General features: G+C 41.2%; 1 protein-coding gene across 2 annotated transcripts in view; it reads left to right on the plus strand.

The window, feature by feature from the left end:
* Positions 1 to 18372, plus strand: part of rasgrp3 (RAS guanyl releasing protein 3) — a 118144-nt gene extending 99772 nt beyond the window's left edge. For both annotated transcript variants that reach the window (XM_033025825.1, XM_033025824.1), the window contains exons 15-17: positions 1285 to 1437; positions 4612 to 4965; positions 16453 to 18372. In XM_033025825.1, the coding sequence (XP_032881716.1) occupies positions 1285 to 1437; positions 4612 to 4949 (491 nt within the window). In that variant the 3' untranslated portion in view covers positions 4950 to 4965; positions 16453 to 18372. The remainder of the gene's footprint in view (positions 1 to 1284; positions 1438 to 4611; positions 4966 to 16452) is intronic.
* The last annotated feature ends 1110 nt before the right edge of the window (positions 18373 to 19482 follow it).

Here is a 19482-nt window from a genome sequence, read left to right on the forward strand (position 1 = left end):
CTTCCATTTGCCCCTGAAGAAGGGCCCCTCATGTTCTCAGTACCTTCCCAAATGCTTTCCATTAAGAGGTTGATTGCCAAGGTGGAAATGACACAAGTTTTCAAAAGATGGCATTGAGAATATTCCTGAATAGTTTTCAATGTTCTCCTGGCAACCTGGTGCCATAAGAGAGCTTGCGGTAGACCCAGTGTCAGTCCGGTGTACGTTGTGGATCAGCCATGGTCCGGGCTCAGTATAATTTGAGGAAAGGTTATAATGAGAGATTGGTCATGTTGGGATGGGAGAGGATACTGGTATTGCTTTATTTACCCTTCCAATGAGTTGCTGCTCACGCCGCTTTGAACTGGGTTTGAGCTTGACCTTCACTTCTTTCTGTAGCGTTTTGATGTTCTCCCTGTGACTACATGAATTTCCTCCACTTTCCTCCATACCCTAAAGATGTGTTGGTTGATAGATTCATTGGCTTTGTCAATTACGCACGGTGAAGGTGGAATTTTAGTTTAGAGATACAGCGCTGAAACAGGGCCCACTGAGTCCGCACTGACCAGCGGTCCCCCAACATTAACACTATCCTACACACACACACACACTAGGGACTATTTGTACTTGTACCAAGACAATTTACCTACATACCTGTACATCTTTGGAGTGTGGGAGGAAACCAAAGATCTCGGAGAAAACCCACGCGGTCACAGGCGAACGTACAAAGTCTGTACAGACAGCACCCGTAGCCGGGACCGAACCCGAATCTCTGGCGCTGCAAGTGCTGTAAGCAAGCACCTCTACCACTGTGCCACCGTGCCAAAAAAAGGTTTAATAGGAACCTGAGTGGCAACAGTTTCATTTAGAGGGTGGTGTGTATACAACTGTTTCATTTAGAGGGTGGTGTGTATACAACTGTTTCACTTAGAGGGTGGCGTGAACAAGTTTCCAAATGTAATAGTGAGTCAGGTACAATAATTACATTTAATAGACATTGAACAGGTACATGGTGGGGAATGTTCAGAGGGATATGGGCCAAACATAGGTAAATGGGATTATCTTAGATGGGGCAATTTAGTTAGCAGACAAGTTGGATTGAAAGGCCTGTTTCTGTGCTGCATGACACTGAGTGTAAAGTTATGTTGCATTGGTGGGAGACTTTTAATTATGCTTGATACTGTGAAGTTGGGTAGCAGTGGTGGATTATGGTGGACATTATCGGTTATATCTGTTATATCAACTTTGTAGTGCTCAGAGATGCTGACACTCATATTGTCTCACTTTTACTTCCTTGTTTAACAGATTGTGGTGTCAACTGCCATAAGCAATGCAAAGACCTGCTGGTGTTAGCATGTCGGAAACTGCGAAAGAGTACCTCTCTGGAGAGTTCTTCACCATCTTCACAGAGCCACGGCTCCCTGCCCAACAGTCCGGCAATCCTCTCCTGTGCAAATGGTAGGCACAACTGATGTGATCCATGGAACATTGTTGACTTGAGAATGCACACGTGTTTTATTCCCTTTTCTCTTCCTCTCCCCAGTGGAAAATACACCTTCACTTTGTGAAATGATGCAGTTATTAAGTGTTTAAGGCTTTTGGCAACATGAGAATGTGCATTCATCTGCCTGTTATTAAAAAGTGTTTGAATTAATGACTGGTACCACTGATATAAGAGAGAGTCATAATCATGTTAGCATTGTCACTAATGTCAATCACTCTGATTAATGGATGAGCATTTTTAGGTGGCAGGCATAGTTCAATGGCAGTGAACGCGCCTTTTCACTCAGAAGGTTATAGATTCATGTCCCATTCCAGAGATTTGATCATAAACAACTGGGCTAATACTCCAGATATTCTAAATAGGGAGAGGATTCAGAAATCGAAGGTGCAAAGAGACTTGGGAGTGTTGGTGCAGGATTTCCACAGGGTTGATTTGCAGGTTGAGTCAGCAATAAGGAAGGCAAATACAATGCTAGCATTCGAGGGGACTAGAATAAAAAAACTAGGATTTAATGTTGAGGCTTTATCAGGCCTTTATAATGTGAGGCCACATTTTGAATATTGTGAGCAGTTTTGGGGTCCCATATCTGAGGAAGGATGCATTGCGTTTAAGAAGGAACTGCAGATGCTGGAAAATCGAAGGTAGACAAAAGTGCTGGAGAAACTCAGCGGGTGCAGCAGCATCTATGGAGCGAAGGAAATAGGCAACGTTTCGGGCCAAAACCCTTCTTCAGACTGAGGATTATGGTGGACATTATCGGTCTGAATTATTCAGTCTGAAGAAGGGTTTTGGCCTGAAACGTTGCCTATTTCCTTCGCTCCATAGATGCTGCTGCACCCGCTGAGTTTCTCCAGCACTTTTGTCTACTGAAGGATGCATTGTCGCTGGAGAGGGTCCAGAGGAGGTTTACTAGGTGATCCCAGGGATAATTGGGTTAATGTATGAGGGCTCTGGGCCTGTAGTTGCTGGAGTTTAGAAGCATGATGGGGGATCTCATTGAAACTTACAGGATAATGAAAAGCCTGTATAGAGTGGACATGGAAAGGCTGTTTCCAGTAATGGGAGAGTTTAGAACTAGAAGGCACAACCTTGGAATACAAGAACATACCTTCAAAATGGAGATGAGGAAGAATTTATTTGGCCAGAGGATGGTGAATCTGTGGAATTCATTGCCACGATCAACTGTGCAGGCCAAGACATTGGGTAACTTTAAGTCGGAGATTGATAGTTTCTTGATTAGGAAGGGCATCTTGATTCGGGAGGGAAGTAGTAAGAATCCAGAGAGTAACAGGCCGGTAAGCCTCATGTTACGGGTAGGGAAACTATTGAAGAGGATTCTTTGGGATAGAATTTATTCCCATTTGGAAGATAATGGGTTAATCAGGGACAGTCAGCATGGCTTTATATATGGCAGGTCGTTTCTCACCAACTTGATGTGAGTTTTGTGAAAAGGTGACCAAGGCGATTAAAGAGGGGAGGGCTGTGGATGTTGTCTACATGCATTTAGTAAGGCATTTGATAAAGTCGCCCATGGTAGGCTGATCCAGAAGATTAAGATATACGGCTTAATAGTGACTTGGTTTTATGGATTTGGTTTTATGGGTTTACAGATAGAAGACAGAAGAGTGTGCTGGAAGGACAATATTCAGGCTGGGAGTCAGAGACCAGTGGAGTTCCTCAGGGATCTACGTTGGGACCTCTGCTGTTTGTGATACACATAAATAATTTGGATGTAAACATAGATGGGTTTGTTAGTAAGCTTGCAGATAATACCAAGATTGCCATGATCATGGGCTGTGAGGAACAATGCTAACAGGTCAGCTGCTTAAATAGGCACAGAAATGGCAGATACAAGCATATGTGAAGTGTTGCGTTTTGGAGGTCAAATATAAGGGGAAGATATATATTTAATGGTATGACCTTTTTACAGCATTGTTTTACGGAGGGATCTTGGGGTCTAAGTCCATAACCTGCTGAAAGTGGCAACACAAGTAGATAAAGTGGTAAAGGAGGCATATGGTATGCTTGTTTTCATAGTCAGGAGGTCATGATGCAGCTTTATAGGACTTGCATTGGAACGCATTTGGAGAAGGGTGTAAACATATTTGGAGTATTGCGTGCAGTTCCGATTGCCCCATTACTGGAAGGATTTGGAGGCATTGTAAAGGGTACAGAAGAGGTTTACCAGAAAGATGCCTGGATATGGGGAATTAGCTACAGGCAAAGGTTGGACAGGCTTGGATTGTTTTCTCTGGTAAACGCCGGAGGTTGTGGGGAGACCTTATGGAATAGGGTAGATTGTTAGAATATTTTCCTCAGGATGGAAAAAATCAAATACTAGATGACATAGTTTTAAGGTGAGAGGCGCAAATTATAAAGCAGATGTGCGTGGCAAGCGTTTTACATAAAGGGTGGTGAATGCCTGGAACGCTCTGCCGAGGGTGGTGGCTGATGCTGATATGTTAGTGGCATTTGAGAGACTCTTGGATAGGTACATGGATATGCAGGGAATGGATGGATATGGATTAGGAGCAGGTAGATAAGTGATGGTCTTGGCATCGTGTTCACAGATATTGTGGGCCAAAGGGCCATCCTAGCGCTGCACTGGCCTATGTTCTGTGCTCTAAATCAGCACTTCCTACCATTGCATTATCTGTGTGCACCGTTTAACCAGTGGTTTTCCTTCACCTTGGTGGGTCCTCAAGTCCAGCTCGACAAAGGCCCCCTGCAGTAAAACAACATGTGCTTTTCCTTCAATCACATCAATTCATTTGAAATGTCTTGCTGTTTTGAAACATAATGTGATGTTTGCCTCATGGTTACACAGCTCTTTTGTAGTCAGGAATGACTTGTTTCTGAAAGGCTGGGTTGCATTCTCAATGCAGTGTTCTTGAACTACATGATGTTTAATCTGGCAGCACATCTGTTGCCAGTGGGTGTGCCAGTTTTCTCCCACTTAATCATTTTTTATTTTGACCTATTATCTTCCAGGTTAGGATTAATAAATGTGTTTGCTTTTCCTGGTTTTCAAAATTTTGAATCCGGTTCTATGCTATCTTAATCTTTAATTCTTCAGCTTGATTTTGATGATTTTTTTCTCACAATTTAAACCATGCTCTCCTTTGCAGCTGAAGATGGAGTGATGTTCAACTTCCCACAGAGCGCCAGTAACCATGCCATCGACGGCAGGACGATCACATTAATGACTGGCTCGGCCCAGAAGATTTCAGTGCGTTTACAAAGGGCCACAGCCAGCCAAGCCACACAGACGGAGCCCCTGTGGCAGGAGAGCGGATGGGCCGGAGGCGACTCGGGATCACACACCTTCCCAAAAATGAAGTCGAAAGGCGGGAAGAGTAGGGGCTTTGCCAAGTGGGAAAATGAGAAGCCCAGCAGATGTGCCAAGACAGAAGAGGAATGCGAACCACTGCAGAATGGAACAGAGATAGAAGAAGAGGAGCAATGAAGGTACCTTCCTCAAGGTAAAAACCAAGTATGCACAATGCATCAGCAAATAATAGGGCAATAACAAGCGATTATTAGTATTAATAGGTTATTTAATATTTTGTCCATTCTTCATCCTGCACAAATTGCTCAAATCATTTTTGGCCCAGGGTCATCAAAATGATGAAGCTCTGGACATAGAGCATGGGAAGCAGCCCTTCAGACCAACTCTCCCAGAGCGAGCAAGATACCCCATCTACACTCGTCCCACCTGCCCTCATTAGACCCATAACCTTTTAAACATTTCCTATCCATGTAGCTGTCCAACTGCCTTTTAAATGTTGTTATAGTACCTGCCTCAACTATCTCCTCTGGCAGCTGGTTCCATATGCACGCCACCCTCTGCGTTAAAAAGTTGCCCCCTCAGGTTCCTATTAAATCTTTCACCTCTCACCTTAAACCATACAGCTTGTGTAAAATCTGTGGTTCCTTCACTTAATAATCACAATCTTCCGGGCCTCAAATGTCCACACCACCAATATCCCAACTGTTATACGTCACAAGTATAGCACATAACAAGTGTACAACTAATTGAATATGAAGTCTGACCATGGAAGGCAGAATTCAGAACTGAAAATGTTTTGAACTTTTAACAGTAATAAAGAGTGAATGCAGGTGGAAACTCTTCAACGGGAAGCCACAAGCAACTGTTTCTTTCCTGTACTGCTCTAAGTTCTCTATGCACCCAGCTATAAAGGGTATGTGACCATCAAGGTCTCCCAAGAAAATATCACCAATCCAGTGTTTGTTTTCGAATGGGATTCCCATTTTTAGGGCATTGATACAGAGAAAATTATTCTAGTATAAAACAAAAAAGCTAAGGCATGAACCATACAACTTCTTCTGAAATAATTCAGCCAGAACAACAATATGGATTACTTTATTCAAGAGGATGCTATACGATATTCTACATGCAAGGCCAGGCTATTTAAAGATGACAAGGTAGTCCAATAAAATTCCTTGTCCCTTCCTCTTCTCATGACAAATGTGGATGTTGTAGGACATTGCATTCCCTGCTTCCAGCATTTCCAAGGTGCGCCATTTAGAAAATACAAGATGTAGGTCAGTCACAGCACACTGTCCTGAACATAGTGTGATTATGAATTGTCAGAACATTGTCAGAACATTTCACACTGTATATGACCTTATTTTCCAGTGTTTCTATTGGTATCACTTCCAATTTAGTTTATTGTCATGTGTACCGAGGTACAATGAAAAGCTTTTGTCAGCAGAAAGACAATACATGATTACAGTTGATCCATTTACAGTGTACAGATCATAGTTAAAGTAAGAAATGTTGCTGTAGGAATAGAGATTTAAGAGTGTGGAGCGATTGTAATACGAGTTTGTAGATCTCCTTCTGTGGCTCGCACACAAATAGTCGCCCGGGTTGGGCACCATCTTGTAAATTCTGGTAATGTTGGTACTGGTGGAATCGCCTTCCCTGTGATCCTCCTTTGCTGCCCCACCCGTGGACAAAGTGACATACCCAAAGATGGTGTTCTACCCTCAAAATGGCTTCTCACTAGAAAGTTTGCTCAGTGCATCCGGGCAGAAGGAGGCCGACTGAGCTGTTGACTAAAAGCAGACAGACTGTCTGAGGGAAAACAATGGACCAATAGCCCAAAACAAGAAACACATCACAGATAAATTAATCAATGTCACTATCTACTCAATACAATTTTCTGGTGTGGACAGCACCAGTCATCACCCCAGGCCAGGAGCTGCTACATGCCTTCTCACCAGCTTGTTCTTGCTGACTTGTCAAAGACAATGCAATACAATATGTAGCTCATCAGAGGAGTGTTCATGTTGAAGAAACAGACCTTTCTAAAAAAAAATTTCAGGCCCCATATCTCAATGGTTCCAAGTCATGAAGGAGAAAACCTGGTGCAGATTAAAGCATTAGTCAATAATACACGCCTGGGTAGCTTACAGCCCAGTGAATTTTGATTTCTCTAACTTCAAGTAACCCTGGCATTCCCTCTCTCTATCCCTCTCCCACCCAAGTCGCACCAGCTTCTCGTTTTCACCCAACAGCTAACAATGACCTGTTTCCTTTATCATCATTACTTTTTTGCATATTTTTCATTCATTGTTCTTTCTCTCTCTACATCGTTGCCTATCTCTCATTTCTCTTTCCGGTAACTTTCAGTCAGAAGAAGGGCCTCGAAAGGTCACCCATTCCTTCCCTCCAGAGATGCTGCCAGTCCTGCTGATTTACTCCAGCTTTTTGTGTCTATCTTCAGTCAATAATACACTGCAGGCCGAACTAGAGTAGGATGCCACCTACTGCATCAATGTGGCATTGTTTCTATTAAATAATCATGCCATTCTGTACTCTCGGAAAGAATGCAACTTGTGACAAACTTAGACTTTTATCGTCTACATAGAACTGGATTGAAATCATGAACACTTGAAGATAGCATATGCGTGTATTACACCAATCTAAGCTTCATTAAAACTCTGATCCCCAAATGAACAGCCTTTACTTAACCACAGTGATATTTGATTTGCATCAAACTGGATCTTTTTTATATACATTCCTGGTTAGTGTTACCTTTTGATCCAGCTGCTTAGATTCTCAAGCAAAATTATTTCCAGGCAAGTTCAGTTGCTACAAATGAATGGATACCAACCTATTGAGTAATCTTATGTTATCTGAAGAGGTCTCACTGAACTGGATGTCCATTCAAACGTTTTGTTAAATGTTTCATGGTTACAACATCAACAGAGTTTATTTGCTTCCAATGGAAAAAAATACTTGTTTCTTTCATCTCAGCACATTTAGAAATTATCAATTAAGTTCACTCCATAAACAAAACTAATGGCAGCATGAATGCCTGTAATACAAACTGATGTAGGAGCATGGTTGATATGCCACATATAATTGCAGAATAAGTGATTAGAAAGTAACTTGTTAAAGTTGATTGGGGTAGTGATTAAAAGTGTGATAGTGAGAATTCAGGGCCTACACATTCTTGTTAGAATGAAGAGCAAGGCATAAGGAAGCCTGGATGATAAGGGCACTGGAGGAAGTTGGAGAAGATTTGCAGGAGCCCCAGCTGATGGTGAATCTGTGGAATTCATTGCCACAGACAGGGCCAAGACATTGGGTAACTTTAAGTCCGAGATTGATAGTTTCTTGATTAGGAAGGGCATCTTGATTCCGGAGGGAAGTAGTAGGCCAGTGAGAATTATAGGCCAGTGAGCCTCATATCATTGGTAGGGAAACTATTGGAGAGCATTCTTTGGAATAGGATTTAATCCCATTTGGAAGAATTTACTCCCATCAGGAACAGTTAGCATGGCTTTATACAAGGCAGGTCGTGTCGCACCATTGTTTTGTGAAAAGGTGATTAATGAGGGTTGGGCGGTGGATGGTGTCTACATGCATTTTAGTAAAGCATTTGATAAAGTCGCCCATGGTATGCTGATCCAGAAAATTAAGATATACGGCTTAATAGTGACTTGGTTTTATGGATTTGGAACTGTTTACAGATAGAAGACAGAAGAGTGTGCTGGAAGGACAATATTCAGGCTGGAAGTCAGAGACCAGTGGAGTTCCTCAGGGATCTACGTTGGGACCTCTGCTGTTTGTGATACACATAAATAATTTGGATGTAAACATAGATGGGTTTGTTAGTAAGCTTGCAGATATTACCAAGATTGCCGTGGTCATGGGCTGTGAGGAACATAATACAATGGCAACAGGTCAGCTGCAAAAATAGGCAGAGAAATGGCAGATGGAGTTTAATCCAAGCATGTGTGAAGTGTTGCACCTTTGGAGGTCAAATGCAAGTCAAATATACAATTAATGGCATGACCCTTACCAGCATTGTTTTATGGAGGGATCTTTGGGTCTAAGTCCATAATTCGCTGAAAGTGGCAACACAAGTAGATAAGGGAGTTAAAGAAGGCATATGGTATGCTTGCTTTCATAGTTTGGCGCACGGAGTATAGGAGTCGGGAAGTCATAATGCAGCTTTAGGACTTTCATTGGGCCGCAAGTGTGAAACCGGTAGATAAGGTGGTAAAGACAGCTTTTGGTACATATGTGTTCATCAGTCAAGGTATTGAATATAAAAGTACAGAGTCTTTTACTCAGAGTAGGGGAATCAAGAACCAGAGGACTAGGTTTAAGGTGAGAGGGGAAAGATTTATTGGAAACCTGAGGGGGAAATTTTTCACTGATGGTGGAGGGATTTGGAATGAGCTGCCAGAGGAGATAGTCGAGGCAGGTACTGTAACAGCATTTACAATCCACTTGGATAGATACATTAATAGGAAAGGTTTAGAGGGATAGGGCTAAATGTGGGCAAAAGGGATTTGCCTAGATGGGATATCTTGATTGGCATGGATGTTAGGCTGAAGGGCGTTTCTGTGCTGTATGGCTATGATTTTCTGAAGAGCCAATGATCACGAATCGTAGTTTAATTTAGGTTAGAGATACAGCATAGAAACCAGCCCTTTGGTCACCAAGTTCATGCTAACCATTAATCACCCGTTCACACTAGTTCCAAGTTATCCCACTTTCACAAATTAGGGGCAAGTTACAGAGGAGCAGATAACCTACATCCTGCACATCTTTGGGATGTGGGAGAAAATCAGAGCACCCAGAGGAAACCCATGTGGTAACAGGCAGAACATGCAAAGCCTACACGCACAGCACCTGAGGTCGGGATTGAACCGAGGTCTCTGGCGCTATGAGGCAGCAGATGCAAAAGAGGAAGAGAAATTGAAAGGAATAGAATCCTTACAAGAGACCCGGTGGGAGGAAGTACAGTCGAGGTAGCTGTGAGGATATAAACTATGGATAGTTTATATCCTGAGATGGGAGATTGGATGGTGCGTGTGTTCAAGGATTTGAGTATAAGAGCAGGGAGGTTCTACTGCAGTTGTACAGGGTCTTGGTGAGACCACACCTGGAGTATTGCGTACAGTTTTGGTCTCCTAATCTGAGGAAAGACATTCTTGCCATAGAGGAAGTACAGAGAAGGTTCACCAGACTGATTCCTGAGATGGCAGGACTTTCATATGAAGAAAGACTGGATAGACTCGGCTTGTACTCGCTAGAGTTTAGAAGATTGAGGGAGGATCTTATAGAAACTTACAATATTCTTAAGGGGTTGGACAGGCTAGATGCAGGAAGATTATTCCCGATGTTGGGGAAGTCCAGAACAAGGGGTCACAGTTCAAGGATAAGGGGGAAGTCTTTTAGGACCGAGATGAGAAAATCATTTTTTACAGAGTGGTGAATCTGTGGAATTCTCTGCCACAGAAGGTAGTTGAGGCCAGTTCATTGGCTATATTTAAGAGGGAGTTAGATGTGGCCCTTGTGGCTAAAGGGATCAGGGGGTATGGAGAGAAGGCAGGTACAGGATACTGAGTTGGATGATCAGCCATGATCATATTGAATGGCGGTGCAGGCTCGAAGGGCCGAATGGCCTACTCCTGCACCTATTTTCTATGTTTCAAAGGGACTTGGGTGTGCTTGTACTCAAGTCATTTAAAACCAACATGTAGGCTCAACCAGCAATTTGAAAAGCAAACAGTACATTAACCATTATTGTAATAAGACTTGGATAGATAAGGAAGGAAGGCTTATGGTCATTCTTTAGGACAACTGGAATATTATGCACAATTTTGATCATCTTATTCAAAAAAAGATTTACTCGTGGTCAAAGCAGGACAAAGTAGCTTCAATAGACTGATTCCAGGAATGGCAGGTTTGTCATGTTTCGAACTGCTGAGTTGCCCAGGTTTGTAATCCCTAGTTTAGGAATGCAAGAGAGCTCAGTGAAACTTATGATATTCTTATGAGGCTTCACGTTTGGAGGGAAATTGCTCCCACAGCTGAGGAGTAAAGAACCAAGGGACATTCTCAGAATAAGGGGCAAGCTGTTTAGGATAGAGACGTGGTGGGGTGGAGGGAGATTTCTTCACTCAGGAGTAGTAAATCTCTTGAATTCTCTACTTCAGGAAGCTGTGGAGTTGCAGTTACTGAGTTTATTGAGAAGGCCGAGGGGTTTCTGGATATTAAGATACCCAAGGGATATGGAATAGTGCAGAAAAATGGCACAGTCAGGTCAGAAATGATCTTGATGAATGATAGAGGATTAAAGGTGCAGACAGCCTACACCTGCTTCTACATTTTTTCCATTGGGTCTGATCGTGTTCCTATTTCTTATATTCTTAATGATCACTTTATGAACAACTACCATTAGAAAATGTTGTTGGAATAAACTACGAGAGAAAATCTTTGAGAATTTTATAGCATTTGGACACCCACAAAGATGGAACATCACTTTTAAAACTGGAAATCAAACTCAATTCTAGTTGCTTAATTTTTAATATTACTCTTTAGTTTCCGTAAATATTCTTGTATTGAATCTTGCCAAAGAGTTATGTAGAGGGCCATATATTAGTCTATAAATGTGGACATTAATAGACCGAGAGGTGATCTCATTGAAAAATAAGATTCTGTAGGGGCTTGCCAAAGTACATGCTGCATGATGTTCAAACCGATCTAAATTTAGAACCCAATGCCACTGCATTAGGAGTTGCCCGCTTAAGACTGAGAAGACAAGTATTTTGTTGGTGAATCTTTGGTGTAAAGCCAAATAAATACCAAAAATAGTTAAGAGGTCAGGCAATGCTTGTCGGGAAGAGAACAAAATTAAGGTTATAGGTCAATGTTTTATCCATTTTGGTGGCAAAAACAGGAAAGCAGACTATTATCTAAATGGTGGCCGATTAGGAAAAGGGGAGATGCAGCGAGACCTGGGTGTCATGGTACACCAGTCATTGAAAGTAGGCATGCAGGTGCAGCAGGCAGTGAAGAAAGCGAATGGTATGTTAGCTTTCATAGCAAAAGGATTTGAGTATAGGAGCAGGGAGGTTCTACTGCAGTTGTACAGGGTCTTGGTGAGACCACACCTGGAGTATTGCGTACAGTTTTGGTCTCCAAATCTGAGGAAGGACATTATTGCCATAGAGGGTGTGCAGAGAATGTTCACCAGACTGATTCCTGGGATGTCAGGACTGTCTTATGAAGAAAGACTGGATAGACTTGGTTTATACTCTCTAGAATTTAGGAGATTGAGAGGGGATCTTATAGAAACTTACAAAATTCTTAAGGGGTTGGGCAGGCTAGATGCAGGAAGATTGTTCCCGATGTTGGGGAAGTCCAGGAGAAGGGGTCACAGCTTAAGGATAAGGGGGAAATCCTTTAAAACCGAGATGAGAAAAACGTTTTTCACACAGAGAGTGGTGAATCTCTGGAACTCTCTGCCACAGAGGGTAGTTGAGGCCAGTTCATTGGCTATATTTAAGAGGGAGTTAGATGTGGCCCTTGTGGCTAAGGGGATCAGAGGGTATGGAGAGAAGGCAGGTACGGGATACTGAGTTGGATGATCAGCCATGATCATATTAAATGGCGGTGCAAGCTCGAAGGGCCGAATGGCCTACTCCTGCACCTAATTTCTATGTTTCTAAAGTTCTTTCGTTGGTGCTGGTGCAAAGGAAAATCATCAGGGTTGTCAGCGGAATTTTGTTTGGATGAAGGGATTCAAAGTAACATTAGCAAATTTGCAGATGACACAAAGCTGGGTGGCAGTGTGAACTGTGAGGAGGATGCTATGAGAATGCAGGGTGACTTGGACAGGTTGAGGAAGTGGGCAGATGCATGGCAGATGACGTTTAATGTGGAGAAATGTGAGGTTATCCACTTTGGTAGCAAAAACAGGAAGGCAGATTACTATCTAAATGGTGTCAAGTTGGGAAAAGGGGAGGTACGGTTGGATCTGGGGGTCCTTGTTCATCAGTCTATGAAAGTAAGCATGCAGATACAGCAGGCAGTGAAGAAAGTGAATGGTATGTTGGCCTTTATAACACGAGGAGTTGAGTATAGGAGCAAAGAGATCCTTCTGCAGTTGTACAGAGCCCTAGTGAGACCACAACTGGAGTATTGTGTGCAGTTTTGGTCCCCTAATTTGAGGAAGGACATTCTTGCTATTGAGGGAGTGCAGCGTAGGTTTACAATGTTAATTCCAGGGATGGCGGGACTGTCATATGCTGAGAGAATGAAGCAGCTGGGCTTGAACACTCTGGAGTTTAGAAGGATATAAGATTTTTAAGGGTTTGGACACGCTGGAGGCAGGAAACATGTTTCCGATGTTGGGGGAGTCCAGAACCAGGGGCCAGTTTAAGAATAAGGGGTAAGCCATTTAGAACGGAGATGAGGAAACACTTTTTCTCACAGAGAGTGGTGAGTCTGTGGAATTCTCTGCCTCAGAGGGCGGTGGAGGCCGGTTCTCTGGATGCTTTCAAGAGAGAGCTGAATAGGGCTCTTAAAGATAGCGGAGTCAGGGGATATGGGGAAAAGGCAGGAACAGGGTACTGATTGGGGATGATCAGCCATGATCACATTGAATGGCGGTGCTGGCTCGAAGGGCCGAATGGCCTACTCCTGCAACTATTGTCTATTGTTTATTTCAAATTTTCAACATCAGCAGTATTTTCCTTTTAGATTTTCTCCCACCAAGTGATCATGACTCAATCCATATATTAAAGGTTAAGATACAAATTAGGATTACAGTAGACTACTCTGATCCATTTGATGCCAAAAACGATTGAAGAATAAAGTTTTCCAAAAGTCATGAAGAGCCACATGGTCTTCTGCTGTTCTTACATTTCTTCATTGTAATGCTTTGTAAACATGTATTGAGTTTTATGATTGCCAGAATGTAATTGGAAACTGAACCATGAACGCGGTGACAGTTAACAGTCATTTCAACTTTGCTTATTATCCATCATATTCTTTACATTTCAGCAATTCTGTAATCAGATCAACAGACAAATGCAATCTTATTTTATTCTTGGGAATATGCTTATCAACATTTATTGTCAGTTTGTTGTCAAACTGGAATGGGTAGAGAGAAGATTTATGTGGATGTTGCCAGGACTAGAGGGTCTGAGCTATAGGGAGAGGTTGAGTAGGCTGGGTCTATGCCTTGGAGCGCAGGAGGCTGATCTTATCGATGTGTTTAAAATGCTCTGTAGAAGCACAGTCTCTTGTCCAGAGAAGGTGAATGGAAGACGAGAGGACATTGGTTTAAGGTGAAGGGGAAAAGATTTAATAGGAATCTGAGGGATAACTTTTTTCTTACAAAGGGTGGTGAGGGTATGGAACAAACTGGAGGAGGTAGTTGATGCAGGGACTATCCCAACGTTTAAGAAACAGATGGACAGGTACATGGATGGGACAGGTTTGGAGGGATATGGATCCCAATGTGGGCAGGTGAGACTAGTGTAGCTGGGACATGTTGGCTGGTGTGGGAAAATTGGCCCGAAAGGCCTGTTTCCATGCTGTATCACTCCATGATTCTATCACTAATTGTCTTCACCCTATTGAATCATTGCATTGTGATGCAGTACACGTTGCAAGGTTTTGACAGTGAAAGAGTAAGGGCAATATAACTCCATGGCTTGCAAACTGGAGATCGTGAAAAATCATGAAAATCATTTAGCGGGTCAGGTAGAGTCTATGAAGACAGCAGTGATAATATTTCAGTCAGTTCTTGTGCAGAATCGACAATCCAACACATTAATTCTATTTCTTTCTTTCTAACTAGCAAAAAAAAACCCCACTTAGGATGAGGGAACTTACCTTTACCAATTGTCATTCCTCACCCACCGCAAAAGATTGTAATACCTTTTAATATTTCAAGTGGTCTTGTCACAGCTTGGGAATTTAACCTGGTAGTCAATTATTTCCTAACTTATTCCAAAAGCATTCCGGTTACTGATCGGACTAATTCTCCACAGAACATTGGTTTCTTGACTACTGAATGGGATTGCACAGCCGAGTATTTCTCCTGTAAAATGTCAACTTAGCACAGTTATGTTGTAAGAATACAAAGCTACCACCCCTTGAAAAAAGCTTTTATTGGCCAGAAATCAAACTAAAAGTTCCCTGAAAATATGGCAACAAAGGAACATTGCAAATAACACCTGTACTTGATGGTAATTGGAAACTTGCTAAACTTTTAAATAACAAATTCTTCATTCCATTACTTTCAACTTTACACCTTCATAAATGGCAGGGCTCTGGGGAACAGAGCAGAGGGATCATGGAGTGCAAGCACATTATTCTTTGGAAGTGGTGTCACAGGTAGAGTGGTCAGAAACTGACTGATTGAGGCACATTGGTGTACAAAACATTGGTGAGGCCACATTTGGGGTATTATGTTCAGCTTTGGTCATCCTGCTATAAGAAATTTGTTAAGCTGGAAAGGCTGCAGAGATTTACGAGGATGTTGCAGAAGTTGGTGGCCTGTGTTATAGGGAGAAATTGGGCAGGCTAGGACTTTATTCATTGGAGCGCAGGAGATTGAGGGGTGATCTTATCGAGGTGTATAAGATCATGAAGGGGATAGGGTAGATGCACAGAGCATTTTACCCAGAGAAGGGGAATCAAGAGCCAGAGGACATAGGTTTAAGGTAAGAGGGCAGATTTAATAGAAACCAGAGTGGCAACTTTTCAGATGGCGGTGGGTATATGGAGCAAGCTGCCAGAGGAGTTAGTACTATAACAACATTTAAAAGGCATTTGGGCAGGTACTTGGATAGGAAATGTTTAGAGGGTTAAGAGGTGATACTAGAGTAGATGGGGCATCTTGGTTGGCATGGGCAGGTTGGGCCAAAGGGCCTGTTTTCATGCTCTATGACTCAATTTACAATTACAATATCCAGTAACCAGAACACTGGACCGGATAAAGCAACACTCGATTGTGGGATTTAAAGTTTCCTTAGAAATACTGTGCACTAACATGTGCATCTAACTTGATTACCATCCCAGAGGTAAAACTGCGAGATGACAATTTTGCCGTTTTTTTTTGTGATTATTTAAACAAACAGATACTGATGCAAGAATTGTAATCAAGAAATTACAATCCTTACTTTATTATTTTGAGTTTAGTTTACTGTCACGGGTACCGATACAATGAAACGCTTTTGTTGCGTGCTAACCAATCCTAGTGACACGGTGAGATCTTGCCCTCTGCTGGTTGCTCCAGCATTTGCAAGGCTGGCAGAGGAGTGATTTAATAATTTCCAGAACTGTTCCCTCTCTTGCATCACCTTCCACAGAGTTGAGAGCTAGTGGTGTACAGGTCCAATTCCAAAAAATATTTGCCACCCATCTGTTGCATTCTTAAGGGATTCATGTTGCTTGCTTACGTCAAAGAATCATTAGTTAGGCTAATATTTATTTCTGTAAATTTGCTCCACACAAATGGTACCAGGTACTACTCTCCAATTGACGCAATGGTGATGCACGAGTTTGAATTCGATTTTGAATTTTTGGAGAGGGGATGTAAAAGGCTAAGCAAACTGCTGGAAGCTTGTCTAAATACAGCATTGTCAAACTGTATGCAATATCATTATATTTTGTTAATCAACAGATGAAACCTCCATCATTCTTGTCTTCGAATGACCTTTGGTGAAACATCAAGGACAATGAATACAGTAACAGTTTCAATTCACCCAATAAGAAAATCTCTATTTTACTGCCAATATGTGCATAAGACTAATGTATCTACAATCAAATGTAAATTATCCAGTGAAAACTGCTGATGCTAATATTATTCCATTCTTCTTGAAGATTTGAAAATAGACCATATTTCTAGTTGGCATAGACCATGATAAAAAAAAACCTGGACAATGTAGAACCAGGCTGCTGTTTATCTCATACACATGAAGATCCAAATACACAAGTCACTGGAATAAGTTATTCAACGCAGGAGGAGGATCCAATTGTGCGAGTTTAAGCAGCGGAGATGAAAAACGTTAAAAGGCATCAAACCTATGGGAGTTTGAAGATTACATCATTCATGTAAGGAACACATTTCTGGTTGCGGTTTTTATGATTCGACACAGAAGAAGATAACTTTTCTGCAGAGGAAACAATATATCAATATTACTTCCTCTATATTTAAAATTACATCAATGTGGTTGTATGTTAATAATGAAACATTTGTGTTTGAAGCATCAGTATGATTGTAATTATGTGCTTCATAATTGCAGGTGTTAAAGGGAAACACTAAGAAAACACATTAACTGCTGGCTGATGTTCGTAGGTTGATCATTTAACATCTGTAACCTTTATCACCAGGCAACAACTTTCCATCTCCCTTCCATTAACCGAGCATTGTCAAATCAATTTGCCGAGCATCAGCAAGTAAAAATTCTTACTTAATTCCAATGTAAGACTACATTAAGGCGATTGAAATTGGATAAGATCTGATGTACATACAGATCTATCCATTGGAGTTTCCCTTTAATCAAGCATTTTCAAATTCTATAAAATTCCATTAATGATTTAAGTTTTGTTTTGTTGTTTTTCATGCTTTACAGATTCTTAACAATTTGCCTTTAATTGCAAAATTCTTTACTTTAATAGGTCCAAAACTCAAACAGTATTAGCTGCAGCTTTATTTCTGCTCTGAACCACTGCATCCTCAATCCAACTGCAGCTGAATGTATGTCCTAAGTGAAGTTTCTTTGTTTAGGTTTTGAAAGTAGCCCACCATCTAAGTATTTTAATGCAATAAAGATGGTGAATTATAATGTGCAGTGGATAAAATGTTGGCATCTTTAGAAGATATGCTATTTATTAGTCCTTTTGTTACATGCACTTATTACTGATAAGCCATAACTGAAAATTTAGCAACAACCCATTTTGTCATCATCCTCCCATAACCCAAAAATACAGCTAATTGTTTCCCCAAGGAGAGCTCCAGCAGTTTAATCCCATAATACACTACTGTCAAAATAATTGTGTTGGACAATATGAACCTGTTGCTTCATGAATTGTTTATTTCTTAAATTTAATCCTCATCCAAAGAGATGCGAGATAATTTGTTGGTGAGATTAGTTGTTGGCTGGTGTGTCCTTTTGATACCTTGACTTAAATTCAAGCCCTATGTTCATAAGTTCTAGGAGCAGAATCAGGCCATTTGGCCCATCAAGTCTACTCTGCCATTCAATCATGGTTGATGACAGAATAATACATTCACTTTGCCAAATTTCAGGGCCCATTGAAATAGAAATATCAGTTGGCTTGGTCCAGCACTTTAATCAGCATCTAACAATGTTATGTCTGAGCTCGAAGTACTTACTGATAGTTTGTCACAATGTTCTATGAACTGAGCACCAATTCACCCACGAAGCACAAGAAAGGTTTAATTTGCAATCTATTTACATTTTATGATCCTCCCAAAAAAGGACAGAATGCAGAACTGGAAACTTTAATTTAGCTGAACTTACTTCACCTTAAAGTTTTTCATAGCACTCTATTAAATTTCACATTTCTTGCAATCAAAGAAAGCCTCGTGTATTTTTGTCACTGACAAAAGGCAGAGATCATTTGGAGTTAGCTTAGTGACTTTTGGAGCAGAACCCAACAATAAAATGTTTCAAATAAATTTACAACAATTTCAACAATATATACTAGAATTCATGATAACTGACTGCTAAAAACTAAATATGTGACAAGCTAAATCCAGGAATGTCATTAGCTGGACACAGATTTTCAGGGTAAATGCATTTGAATGGCACAGTAACAAACGTTTTTAGATAGACACAAAATGCTGGAGTAACTCAGCGAATCAGGGAGCATCTCTGGAGAAAAGGAATAGGTGACATTTCGGGTAGAGACCAGCATCTGCAGATCCTTCCTACACATCGAAAGCTTTTACTTGGGCTCATTGCAATATGTTCATGGTTCCATAAAAGATTTCAGCCAAACTATTATACAATATGTCTTTCATTGAAGGGAGGGGAGAGAAGATGTTGATGACCTCAAACCATTGTGTTTATATTGAACACGTCTACTTCCTTAGAAGACTGGAAAATCCAATGGCTTTTACAAATGTCTACATATACACCATAAAAAGTTTTCTATTGTGATGCATCACAGCCTGGTATAGCAACTGCTCTGCTTAAGGTTACAAGGAATTTCAGCGAATTGTGGACGCAGCCCAGTCAGACATTTATTCACATGTGGTATGATTTGCCCGGCTGCACAAAAACAAATTTTCTCTGTATACATGACAGCAATAAACCAATACCAAATTCCTCATTGCTTAATAAAATCGATCATTCCCACGTGATCATAAACATCCACACCATGGATCAAAGACTATCCATCAAGACTGGGAAACCTAGCAGGCTCTCACTTATTGATCTGGGCTTTATTTAAATTTCCCCATTCCCAGAGGCTTTTTACCCTTTGAGAATAAGATCAGCTCAAAGAACAGATTAACTCCATTTAGTTCTCTGTACTATCAAATAGTCACTTGAAATTCATAATTTTATAAGGCTACAGGTTAACAGCCATTCTATAACATGGTTGGTTGTACAAATCAAAACTGCAATACTAAATCACAAAACACAACCCATGGCTATTATAACACACATTTTCTGTCAACACA

The sequence above is a fragment of the Amblyraja radiata genome, chromosome 8, assembly GCF_010909765.2.
Source record: "Amblyraja radiata isolate CabotCenter1 chromosome 8, sAmbRad1.1.pri, whole genome shotgun sequence".
Lineage (NCBI taxonomy): Eukaryota > Metazoa > Chordata > Chondrichthyes > Rajiformes > Rajidae > Amblyraja > Amblyraja radiata.